The 12,883-nt window shown below is 35.3% G+C and overlaps 1 protein-coding gene across 1 annotated transcript in view; it reads left to right on the top strand.

Moving 5' to 3' along the window:
- Positions 1-12,883, top strand: part of LRPPRC (leucine rich pentatricopeptide repeat containing) — a 91,553-nt gene that overhangs the window by 37,949 nt on the left and 40,721 nt on the right. Inside the window, exons 15-23 of the mRNA XM_081832308.1 lie at positions 5,069-5,096; positions 6,866-6,923; positions 8,012-8,118; positions 8,341-8,418; positions 8,762-8,806; positions 9,157-9,270; positions 10,280-10,410; positions 11,119-11,204; positions 12,626-12,833. Of these exons, the coding sequence (XP_081688434.1) occupies positions 5,069-5,096; positions 6,866-6,923; positions 8,012-8,118; positions 8,341-8,418; positions 8,762-8,806; positions 9,157-9,270; positions 10,280-10,410; positions 11,119-11,204; positions 12,626-12,833 (855 nt within the window). The remainder of the gene's footprint in view (positions 1-5,068; positions 5,097-6,865; positions 6,924-8,011; positions 8,119-8,340; positions 8,419-8,761; positions 8,807-9,156; positions 9,271-10,279; positions 10,411-11,118; positions 11,205-12,625; positions 12,834-12,883) is intronic.

The following is a 12,883-nucleotide window of genomic DNA, read 5'->3' as shown; positions in this document are numbered from 1 at the left end:
GGACCCTGAGATCATGACCTGAGCCGAAGGCAGACGCCCAACGACTGAGCCACCCAGGCACCTTCCTAAGTCTGTTCCCTCTTCTGTGAAACAAGGAATTTAAGTATCTACATGCAGGATTGCCTTAAAAATAAAAGAATAAGGGGCGCCTGGGTGGCTCAGTTGGTTAAGTGACTGCCTTCGGCTCAGGTCATGATCCTAGGGTCCTGGGATGGAGCCCCGCATCGGGCTGCCTGCTCCTTGGGGAGGCTGCTTCTCTCTCCCTCTGCCTGCCACTCCCCCTGCTTGTGCTCTCTCTCTCTCTCTCTCTCTGTCAAATAAATAAAATCTTAAAAAAAAAATAAAAGAATATAAGGCACTTGGAACTTAGAATGGAGGATTGCTTAAGGAGCAGATGGGGAAGGAGAATGTCTGATAGGGATTGAGTAGCATCAGTGGGAGATTGGCAGAGAATGATCAACAACACAAATCTCAGAACTTAGTCAAAGGGGACCAAAAAGTGTTAGTTGAATTCTGAGTTGAGATTAGTGGTAATTTTAACAAGAGTACTTTCAGTGGAGGTTTGGGGCCAGAAGTTAGATTGCATTGGATTAAGGAGTGAACATGCAGTGAAGAAGTGTTGACTGTTCTTTACAAAAGCTTAGTTTTAAAAGATTCTGTACTTTTTTTTTGAACCTGTGCCATCTATCCTGAAGGTCACATTCAAGGTAGGGCTTTTAGTCATTGTCACCTGTTTCAGAGATATATATACAATTCTGAAGTTTTATCTCCATGCCTTCCCTGGGTACTTAATGCTAGGTTTGAGGGCAATTTAATATCTTAATATTTTTTATTTTTTAAGTTGTTCAATGAAAGATAATGATTAAGTAGCTTTTCTTAAAAAGGAAGCCCAGCTTATTAATGTTGAGAGGTACAGCATTTAGACCAGAGATGGTATGTGTTTGTCTTTTACTATAGGAGTTTTCAAACATTCACAAAAGTAGAACTCCAGGGCACCGGGGTGGCTCAGTCGGCTAAGCGGCTGCCTTCGGCTCAGATCATGATCCCAGGGTCTGGGATCGGGCCTCGCATTAGGCTCCCTGCTCGGCGGAGGGCCTGCTTCTCCCTCTCCCTCTCCCTCTGTCTGCCGCTCTGCCTGCTTGTGCTCTCTCTCTCTCTGTTAAATAAATAAATAAAAATCTCTTAAAAAAAAAAAAAAAAGTAGAACTCCGAAAAGTATCCATCAGCCAGCTTCAGTAGTTAAGATTTTGGCCATCTTGTTTCATTTTTTTCCTCCCCAACCCCTTCTTCTATCCCTGGATGAACTGTTTAAATTACAGATCTCTTGTCATTCTCTGTATAAATACTTTAGTAATACATCTCAGAACTTATTTTTTTATTTTATTATTTTTTTAAAGATTTATTTGAGCGAGAGCATGTGAGTTGGGGGAGGGGCCGAAGGACAGAATCTTCAAGAAACTCCCCACTGAGCTCAGGGCTCCATCTCACAACCCTGAGATCATGACCTGAGCCAAAACCAAGAGCTGGATACTCAACCGAGCCACCCAGGCGTCCCTTATTTTATTTATTATTATTATTTATTTTTTTTTAGAGAGGGAGAGGGGAGGAGGGACAGAGGGAGAAGGGGAGAGAAAATCTCAAGCAGATGGGTAACTCCATCTCACAACCCTAAGATCATGACCTGGGCCAAAATCAGTAGTAGATGCTTAACCGACTGAGCCACCCATGTACCCCTAGAACTTATTTTAAATACAACAATATAACCACTGTAATATTATCACATGTGACAAAATTAACAGTAATTGATAAGGGGAATTCATCAGCTTCCCAAAGGGGTCCATGATACCAGAAAGCTAACAAACCACTGTAAGTCTTGCCACTTAATATTATGAACTTTTGGGCATTGGTCTCTTGCTTGCAAACTCTGATTTCCCTCCTCTCCCCCCCCCGCCGTTCCTTAGATGTGGTAGGCACCTGTAGATTAAGATTCCTTGGAATTAAAGGTGTTCCTAGCCTGATCAAAAAAGATGCCTTATTTTTTTATCAATATAGACTTCTATTTTGTCTTATTGTTCACTACACAGCATTTTATCCTCACATCTTGAGTTCTCACTTTTTCACTTATTATTTCGCAAAATTAAAAAAAAAAGTCTTTTTATCCTTTTATTTTTATATATGGAAATGTCAAGTAGTCAGAGGAGGCTGCTCTGTAATCAGTAGATGGGCGAGATGAAAACTTGTAATAGTTGAGAGATTGTTTTCTGCCACAGCGCTGAGCTATGCTTTTTAGGTCAGTTTATCATTTCTTCTGTTAACTGATTTCTCAAAAAATTTTTCTCAAATCAAAATAAACACTATACTAAACATAGGGCTTCATAAACATTTTTCCCCACCTACAGATAAGAATCCATCTTTTTCAAAACTTTTTCTTAATGTGCATCAGTGGGAGCGATGATTTCATCATAAGGAAGAGGATTCCAGAGGGGCATGGAACATGTTTGTATTTTATTTTGAAATAATTATAGAATCACGGGGAGTTGCAGAGATGGGTGGAGAGCATGTGTCCTATTTTCCCCCACTGGTTACATATTACATAACTATAGTACATTATCAAAACCAGGAATTTTACATTGGTACTGTGTGTGTGTGTGTGTAGTTCTGACGTTTATTACATGTGTAGCTTTCTAATATCACCTCAGTGAGGATAAAGAACTACTCTATCACTACACATACCTCCCCCCACCACCACCACCTGTAGTCCTATCACTTCCTCCACCCCATCCCTAACCTGTGGCAATCGCTCATTTGTTTCCTATTTATATGATTTTGTTATTTTGCAAAGATAATATAAATGGACTCATAAAGTATGTCATGTTTTGAGACTGGCCTTTTTTTATTCAGCATAATGCGCCTGAAACCCATCCAAGTTGTTGCATGTGTTAGTAGTTCATTGTGAACAAAAATTTTGTTTCAAGTAATCTCTACACCCAATATGGGGCTCAAATTTACAACACCGAGATTAAGAGTTGTGTGTTCTGCCAACTCACCCAGCCAAGCACCCCCATTTAAAATAAAAATAAGTGCCTTGTTAACTCACTATACCAAAATTCAGTTCACTCAAAGCTGCTTAACCTCAAGTTTAAAAGGCCAATAAGGCCTAAAAAGGCCTATAAGGGTATAGGTTTATAAAGGCTTCTAGATTTTGTGGGCATTTTATGATGTAAATATTTATAATATATTCTATAAGTTTGAATAAATTATATTACTTTTACATTATAAAATTACCATTAAAACACAAATTAGTCTTTTTAAAGTAGATGACATTTAAATTAAATATAAAGAGCTTATATGGGGCACCTGGATGGCACAGTTGGTTAAACGTCCGACTCTTGGTTTCAGCTTAGGTCGTGATCTCAAGAGTCCTAAGATCGAGCCCTTCATCGGACTCCATGCTCTGTGTGGAGGCTGCTTTAGTTTCTCTCTCCATCTCCTTCTGCCCCCACCCCCTGTGCACACAAGCTCTCTCTCTTTCTCTTCTCTCAAATCAAAATAAATAAATCTTAAATAAATAAATATACAGAACTTATATTAAGTTTACAAAGCTTAGAAATAGTGTAAGACCAGTGTTCACTGGTTATCCTGTTTTATAAATGGCTTTTCATTTAAATAGGAACAATTTGGATCAGCCGTTCTTTCTTCCTTTGAAATAATTTTGAGATTTACAGAAAATTACAAGAATGGCACAGAGAACTCTTGTATACCCCATTTACTAACTTCTAGCATTTTGGCATATCACTATTCATTAGTGAATGAGTCTATCACTCTATCCATCTATCAATCCATAAATACATACACACATATAGATAATTTTTTTTTAACTCTTTGGGCTTAAATATGTCAGTATATAATTCTACAGAACAAAGATATCCTTTTTTTCTTTTTTCTTTTTTTTAAGATTTTATTTTTAAGTAATTTGTAATCCAAACCTGGGGCTTGAACTTAGAACAGTTGCATGCTCTACTGACTGAGCCAGCCAGGGGCCCCACTACAGAATAAGGATATTCTTTTTTTTTTTTTTTTGGATTTTTTTTTTTTAATTTATTTATCTGAGAGAGAGAATGGGAGACAGAGAGCATGAGAGGGGGAGGATCAGAGGGAGAAGCAGACTCCCCGCTGAGCAGGGAGTCCGATGCGGGGCTCGATCCCAGGACCCCAGGATCATGACCTGAGCCGCAGGCAGTTGCTTAATCAACTGAGCCACCCAGGGGCCCCAGAATAAGGATATTCTTACACAACCACAGCACAGTTAACAAATTCAGGAAATGTAGCATCGATGGAATATTTTTGTCTACTATAGTTCTTTTTGTTCTAATGTTATCAATTTTTTTTTTCTTTTTTTTGTATTTCTCCCCCTCCTTTCTAGAATCTACTTTAGGGATTGATGTTCGTTGTCGTTTATCTTTAATTTTCTCTAGTATGGAACACTTTTTCAGCTTTTGTCTTTTATGACATTAACATTTTGGGGGAATACAGGCCAGTTAATTTATAGAACGTTCCTTACAGTGGTTCCCCTTGATTAAGTCCATTACTGCCTGGGACACCATAGGAGTGATAGATACTCTGTCCTCAGGGAATTAAATCTAAAAAACATACAGTGTCCATCAGTGTCTCATTAGTGATGTTAATTTTGATCACCTAATGAAGATGTTGTTCAGTTTCTCCATTATATGGGTTCTGTCTTTACCATTACAAGTGATAAGCAGTCTGTGGGCAGATGCTTTGAGAGTATGCAAATATCCTGCTCTGTCAAACTTGGACCCAAAGATTTAGGGGTGGTTCTTACTGATTCTTGTCCAAACTGATCTTTATTTTAATGGTTCAAAGTAAGAATCAGTCTTTCTAAATTATCGTGTCCTGAAAATTCAGCTTAACTTTGGAAACATTTAGTTACTTACTTATTTTATGACTTTGATCTGTATACATTGCATATAATCCTGCTAGTGTGTTTTAACTTAAAATGTTTTTTAAACCTCTGTATTTATTTTTAATCCTTTGCTGCCCTCTGCAGGTCTATGGATATAAATCTTTGGAGCAAGGTAAGTATTCCAAGTACTGCAATTCCTAAGGTGATATATAAAAAGCTATTGAGAGCCAAAGTTGTAAGAGCTTCATACATTTATGATGTGCTATTATAAATGAATGACTTTAGAATCTTGAAATTGGTAGTTTTTTAAAACTGTCTTCCTAGAGCATGAAATTTATTATTGAAGCGATCCTTAGTCCTAAATTCTTCATAAGGTCTTCAACTTTTTCGAAGGACAGCTGTTAACATTATTGCAGTGACATTTGATTTACAGATCTAATAACTAATTTAAAATTTATATACATATACATATTTATCTATATATGAATGATACATAGATAATTTTAAATTGCTATTTTTTTAAGTTAACTGCCTTTATGCAGGAAGTACAATTATCTTTATGCTGAATTGCAAGAAATAGTTGTAGCTAAGTAAAATCAGAATGTACATTATTAACTGGAATTCCCAATTTAAATATTTTTTAAGATCTAAATTTGACTGAATTCTGTTTTAAGTATTATACTGCCAAACCCTACAGTCAGTTATAATTTATGATCGGGAAATCTATATTTAGAAGTGATTTTTTTTTTTTTTTTTTTTTACTAGAAAGAGTTTTTATCGGTTTATTCATGAAATGTGTTTTTGTTCAAAATTTGGTATTAAATGTAGCTATCTTAGATCTACTGTATGGTTGTAACTTCTGGTAGAATGTATTGTCTTCCTTCTGTACAGGTTAAAAAAGTTTGCAGCTGAGAATTGTTTTTTTGCTTTGAGTACTTTCTACCTTAACTATCCTTTGAATTGCCATTAACTGCAGCATGATTTTCCTGGTGGAGTGAAGTGGGATATGGTCAATTTTGCCAAATTTTCTATATTAGCAAATTAATAGTAGTAGAAGTAATTGCATTTTGAGTTGTTAACACTTGTAATATGTGCCAGGTACTATTTTAAGAGCAAATAAGTTCATTCGTAGAATACACATAAAGTAGCTCAGAGTTCCTAACTCATGTCACTTTGGAAAAGAGCCATATGTTTCCGTTCTTACTGTCGTCAGACCCAAGGGTGGATAGTCAGATACTGTGTTCAAAAGTTACAGGCCAGTACTGTAGGTTTTGTAACCATTTTCATCACAAAATACATATTTGGATTTCTTTAGTTAAAATTTTGCCGGCAGAATTAATGTGGAAGAATACGTGTTGTGTATGTCTTTTAGTATTTGTGCATTCAACTGCTAGGGATCTGTGAGGACAAGCCCAAAAGAGGTTTTGACCCCTTTGGTTTTAATGCCATTAAAGTAACTGGGAAAATGTCATTGGAAAAAAACTAAGAAAAATTAAGCTATTTAGTGATCCACCATGTTTTACATTATTATTTCTGTAATACTTCATTTAAAAGGAGGAAACGGGTCCAATTTCAACAAGACCAAAAACAACCTGATGAGAAATAATACTGGTTGATAATTCCTAAAAGCTATTTCCTGTTTATAACAGTTGATTTAAAACAATACATAAACAAATCCATTTAGAGGGTTTCTTAGTGACATTTCATGAAACATTGTAGTTTTCCTTCGACATGGGTTTGTTTTGTTTTTGCTTTTAAAGACAAACCTATTATTTAAAAACAAAACAATTTCCTTGGCAGGTGGGGGTAGTGTTGAATTACTGTGCTATAGAATAATACCTTACTGGGGAGAGGCTTTCTTATTTCAAGAATTCAGTTTCAGATTGTATTTGTTCTTGTTTGCTTCTCTTGCTGCAATGCGTGCATTTTCTGTCTTACCAGATAACAGAACTGTTGTATAAGGATGGACGGTATTGCCAAGAGCCTCCAGGACCAGCGGGTAGCGTTTCAATTTCGATGATTGTAACTTACCCACAAATCCATTCTTCTGTGTAATGATGGGCTAGAAGGGTTACAGCAGTAGACATTTTCTTTTTAAAAGTGAAATTTGAAAACATTTGGTTATAAATCTTTATATTGATAACCACAACATTTTGAGATTTCTGGGGTGTTTGGTTTTATCATCATAATTGTTTTGAAAGACAGGGTTGGAGGCTTTTTCCTGTTTAGACACTGAGGAAAATGCTTCTTACAGCACCTGTGAAAATAGGGTTAACGACCAGTCATTCTTAGTGTTTGTTATTTTAATGTTTTGGAGGTATAGTTAATTTTAAATGTATAAAATAGTAAACGAGATCTTTAGGTTTTTTTCCTACTTAAATATAATTTATTATCCAAAATACATTATTTTGACATTTAATGATTTTTGTTTTCCATATAATGAAGCCTAGAATATATGGTTTTCTTTAAGAAAACACCCTTCTTGAAAGTTCACATTTTCTATCCTAGGTATTAACACATGGCCCTACACATTTTATGCTTGAACGCAGAAGAAAATTACTGTTGTTACAAAACATCTTTGTTAATCTTGGTTTTTCATTGGCTAATAGGCAGCTCTCCACAGGATTACTGTATCTGCTTATTAAAATTATTTAACTTTCTATACTCAACATTTGACAGTCGTTTCTAATTTCGTGTGTTCCCTAAATATGGCCCGCAAAAAAATTAGTGCAGAAATTTGTACAAGACATTTATTTATGCTTCCTACTTGTGATTTGGACAGGAAAGGGGTGAGGCCTTGGGCAGGACCACTTCTGTCACAGAGTGGTGGAAAAAAATAGATTGAAGTAAGATTCAGTACTGAAAAGCTGTCACTCGGTCTGAAAATAATTAATATTCCTTTCACTCACCAGTTAGATATGTGCTCCCAAACCACGTAATCTCTATGCCTCAGTGATCAGTGTTGCCATTTCAGAGCCTCTCATCAGGGTGACATCTCACACCAAAATGATTTCTTATAAATTAATCTTGATAACATGACAGTCTCAGTAATTTTAGTGGAATGCTTTCTCTTGTTTTTTTCCACAGAAGCTGTTGGCTATTTTCTTTATAACTTGATTGACAGCATGAGTGACTCAGAGGTACAGGCCAAGGAGGAGCGTTTGAGACAATACTTCCATCAGCTGAAGGAGATGGTACCGTTTCATTTTTTGCTATATAATGCCTGTCCTGTCTGACATGTATCTATTAGCTTTGAAATTGCTGCTTTTAAGTACAACCAGACCACTTCTCAATGACATACACGAGTTGGAGACTTAAATTATGTCCGAGCTAATTTCTGTTAGACAAATTTCAGTTTGGTTGTCTAAAACTCAGCCTGTTTTTGTTTTTTTCTTTCCTCCTTTCCCTTTGCACAGAATGTAAAAATTCCTGAAAATATCTACAGAGGCATTCGTAATCTACTGGATAGCTACCATGTTCCTGAATTGATTAAGGTGTGTGTGAAATAGTAATCAACTTTTTAAAATGCTTAACTTATGTATAAAAGCATGTTAAAATTGTATTTAACTATGATGCTTTTGGCCAAAAACAGTTTACTTAAATGGCAACCATTAAAAGAAAGCTTTTCATTGATGGTTGGTAAATACTGTTTATATATTGAAGGATGTGTTTAAAATATTTATTACAGTGGTTAATGAAGTATGAGTAGAATTTCTGGAAGATTTTGAAAAGACGGAAAAATAGTAAAATGAGCTGAAGCTTTTGAAATTTGCCTTTGACATTTGCTAATATATTTTTCCATGTATTTTCTAATTCTAATTTAAATCTCAATTTTAGGATGTTAATATATTGGTTGAAAGAGAGAAGATAGACTCTAGAAAAGTAAGTAGGTTTTTTGAGTAGATTCTACATGCTATAACCACCACATTTAAAGAGAATTCTAGATTGTGTCCTTATAAAACCAGTGGTTCCTAATAACATTTTTGTCATCAGTATACATCTAAGAAGTTGGTAACAGCTATTCCCCATCTCAGACAAATCAGCGTATCTAAGACATTTGCGTATGTATCCCAGGAGTGTCAAAAATCCCTGGAGTTCATCCACGGATCCCCAGATTAATGTCCTTGATAGCATTTATGACATCTAGTAAAGGTCAGCTTAAAGGGAAAAGTGACAAGGGGTGCATTTTCTTTTTGTAGTAAATTTCTTTCCTTTTCTTTCTGTTCCTGTAGACTACACAGCTGCCGTCCTCTGTTTTGGAGTCTACACTTGAAAAACTAAAAGCTGAAAATCAACCTATAGGAGATGTCCTAAAGCAACTCATACTAGCGCTTTGTTCAGAAGAGGTAACATTTGTTTAAATATTTCAAATGTGCTATTAAGGTAAAAAAAAATTCTTTATAGATAAAAGTAAGCAAAGCCATATATAATATTTATGATTTTCACAATTGATTATTATATGTCATGTGTGTGAAGAATGCAATTAAATGAAAGGTTAACTAATTTCAGCTACACCTTGAATGGCATGTTTTCAGGTTGCTGTAGTTTGTTTACGATAATCTGCAAAGTGAATGATAGTAACAGCCGTGATAGGTTTATCATACATGCCAAATGTCCTTTCAAGCCATGGCTCCGGTCTCTTATATCTAGATTGTCAAGCAACTGATACATGCAGTAGTCATTTGCAAGTCAAATATTACTGGGTTGTTAATGCAGGGATTGAAATTCCATTTTCCTCCTGGAAAAAAGCTCTTTCTGAGATAAAGGGTCTCTTGCCTTTTTTCAGCAGGCGTCCAGCTGTACTTTGTGTTCATTTTAGTGTGTGTGTATGCAATTTGTGGTATTTCACTAGACTTTTTCAGTTTCTAGTTCAATATGATTTAGTCATATGCCTGTGTTTTTAGGGGAAAAAACATAACTGACTTTAAGATTATAACATTATACTATTGAATTCTAAAATATTTTTTCACTTTGCTTGGATATTAAACTAGACTCTGAAGAACTTTGCCATGATATATATTTCTGTGTATGGAAATTGGACTGTGAGTAGGGGCTGGCTTGGTACATATTTAATTTGGACGTCTTTTTTATAGTACCTACAAAGCTAAAAAACATCAAATTTGGCACAGCAACTTGTTTTGCATTACATGTAACAAATCTTTTAAACCCTACATGCGTATCTTGCCGGCTTTTTGAAAGGTGAATAAAAACACAAAGGAGGAAGGTGAAGTTAATAACATGGATCCAATGTTTTTAAAGTGCTATTAACTTTTTCTACACTCGGAATGCTAAACCTAGAGATTGGACATTTTTACTTTTGTATCACTTCTTTTTTACTTCTGTCCTTTATCTTAGAACATGCAAAAAGCTCTTGAATTGAAAGCAAAATATGAATCAGACATGGTTGTTGGTGGCTATGCCGCTTTAATAAATTTGTGCTGTCGACATGATAATGCAGAAGATGCATTGAACCTGAAACAAGAACTGTGAGTACCCTGGCATTGAAGCAAATCATCAGCATTTATGCTGATAGACAGTCCTTGATGGATCATATAAATTGAATATTACTCTTACAGAATGTAATTTTTAAAAATTCTTTTTTTGTCAGTGTTTTTAAAGTTTCATAAAATGCCTCCCTTTGATTAATTGTGTCTTGTTTTCAGCAGGGAGTCTTTGTTTAAGTATGATAAGACATCCTTAAAGCCAAGGTTTTTTCCCCACTGACTGTATAACTGCATATCATAAAAGGGGTGATGGTAACTATTTTGTAAGGCTTAACATTTCCCTTTCTCTACCGTAATGTGAACAACATTCTGTCGATTTCTCAGGTATCTTTAGTTGCTCATCCTGATAGAGTTATTAATTAAAAAATATGTCTTTTTGAGTATTTCAGTGTTTATGACAAAGTTAGAATCACCTAAAGTGCTGTGAAGCAAAAGAGTTCCTTCATTTGTATCATTTGCAGATGGGGTGATGCAATATGTGTGTAGTGGTAGATTTTTACTTCTTTTGTCACTTTGAATATAATTATTTGTGAATTTGAATATGGCTTCAAAAATAAACCTTCACTGAAATGTAGAGGCCTAAATAACAGTTCAGAACAACTGACGTGTTTTTGAAGAGGATAAAATGGCTATTGCAGTTCTTTTCACAGTCAACTTTTAACATAATATAAATGTGCCTTTAATTTTTAGTGACCGATTAAATTCATCTGCTGTCCTTGACACTGGCAAGTATGTAGGCCTTGTAAAAGTATTGGGAAAACATGGCAAGCTCCAAGGTAAGCCTCGGCACATAAAGGAAATATGTGATGCCAGTATCTTGCCACTGGAATAACATGCGAATTGATATGAATGGTATATCATGTCCTGCAAAGTGCTTGAACACTTTGCATACAAATTTGCATGTGAATCCATCCAGAGCTGCATGGACAGTGTAGGCCATTAGTTTTAATGGATTGGCAAGCTTGTCATTTACATTTGCACAGCTCAGTGCTTTTTGCATTTCTACAGCTAGTTTTTATTAGCATTGCTGTTTGGATTGAGTTTGAAGATCATGACTTATGGCACAATTTGCTGATGTGCCTGCACTAATGGCTTTGTTTTTGCTTAAGAACGTCTGAGGGCTGAACATAAAACCTATAAACATAACCTTTATTTAAGAATATGAATTTTGCTGTAGTCTTTGTCTTAACTTCTAATAACATTACCAAAAATATATACTTTAGTAAGTTTTTATTTAGGAGTTTTCAGAGAAAACCTCACTGATTATAAAGCTGATGACGCATTCGCTAATTTTCTCATTGTTGAGATCATGCTGAGCCTAAGTATTTACACTTGATAATATGTTCTTACTGTTGCTTGTTTCTTACATTTCTCTTTGGGTTTTATTTTGAAACTTCCTTTTTTAGCCTTCCTCTCTTCCTTTTATTTCTAGAGACGATTTTTTTTTTTTTTTTTTAATTTTACAGTGAAAAATGTGTGGTGAAAATACTTGATTTGAACACTGGATTTTTTTAGGAAGTCTTTCTAACAGAGAAAACTCTATAAGGTTTAGCCTGCTTTTTTAAAATAACTTTTTGTGAAGCAGTCAAAACATCTTGTCTGTGCAATAATTAAGAACAACATTATAAAAATGCACTTATTCTATATCCTAAAATGTTTGTTTCTGCCTTCCTAATGAAGCTTAATGAATCAAATGTATTAACATGCAGTCTTTTGGAAAGCTTTCATTGGCTCTGCTTGGCTAATTAGTATCGACATAGCAAACAGGCCCTATCGGTATCAGACCATTAGTCTGGCTGTATATACAGTGTAAACACATCTTTATTATCTGGCCTCCTGACAAGCCATCTGCTGAAGAAACAATGATGTGATTTAGCAGATGTTAGCTCTGAACGATAAAAGCATCCATTTAGGAGGATCTTACAGCTATAGGGCAGACCGTACAGGGTTATGTGGTGCAGAGTGGGCACACAGTCCCTATCTATAATTTGTAGTCAAAGTTGCAGGGAAATGATAAAACCATGCTATTGTGGATTTATAATTGTAGTCTCGTTTAGAAATGCAAGTAGTAATTAACTTGAAATCGGCATTATACACTAGAATTTACATTCCTGCTGGGCTTGAAATGCTGTTTTAATAGCAGTTTGTTTTCCCTACATGAAATTACCTAAGGGTCTTTTGTGTTACTTCATTGTAGATGCTATTAACATTCTAAAGGAGATGAAAGAGAAGGATGTTGTTATCAAAGATGCAACAGTCTTGTCCTTTTTCCACATCCTAAATGGCGCAGCTTTAAGAGGTGAAACTGAAACAGTGAAACAGTTGCATGAAGCCATCATGACTCTAGGGTTAGCAAAACCATCCACTGCCTTAAGTTCCCCATTGGTCACTCTGTATCTGGAAAAGTAAGTTAATTGAATTTTGAATTTTAAATGTTGGCATTAAAATAATGAGT

The sequence above is a fragment of the Leptonychotes weddellii genome, chromosome 10 (assembly GCF_054177405.1).
Source record: "Leptonychotes weddellii isolate Sample4059 chromosome 10, ASM5417740v2, whole genome shotgun sequence".
Taxonomy (NCBI): Eukaryota; Metazoa; Chordata; class Mammalia; order Carnivora; family Phocidae; genus Leptonychotes; species Leptonychotes weddellii.
The sequence above is the reverse complement of the archived record's forward strand: the minus strand, read 5'-3'. Positions and strand labels throughout refer to the sequence as shown.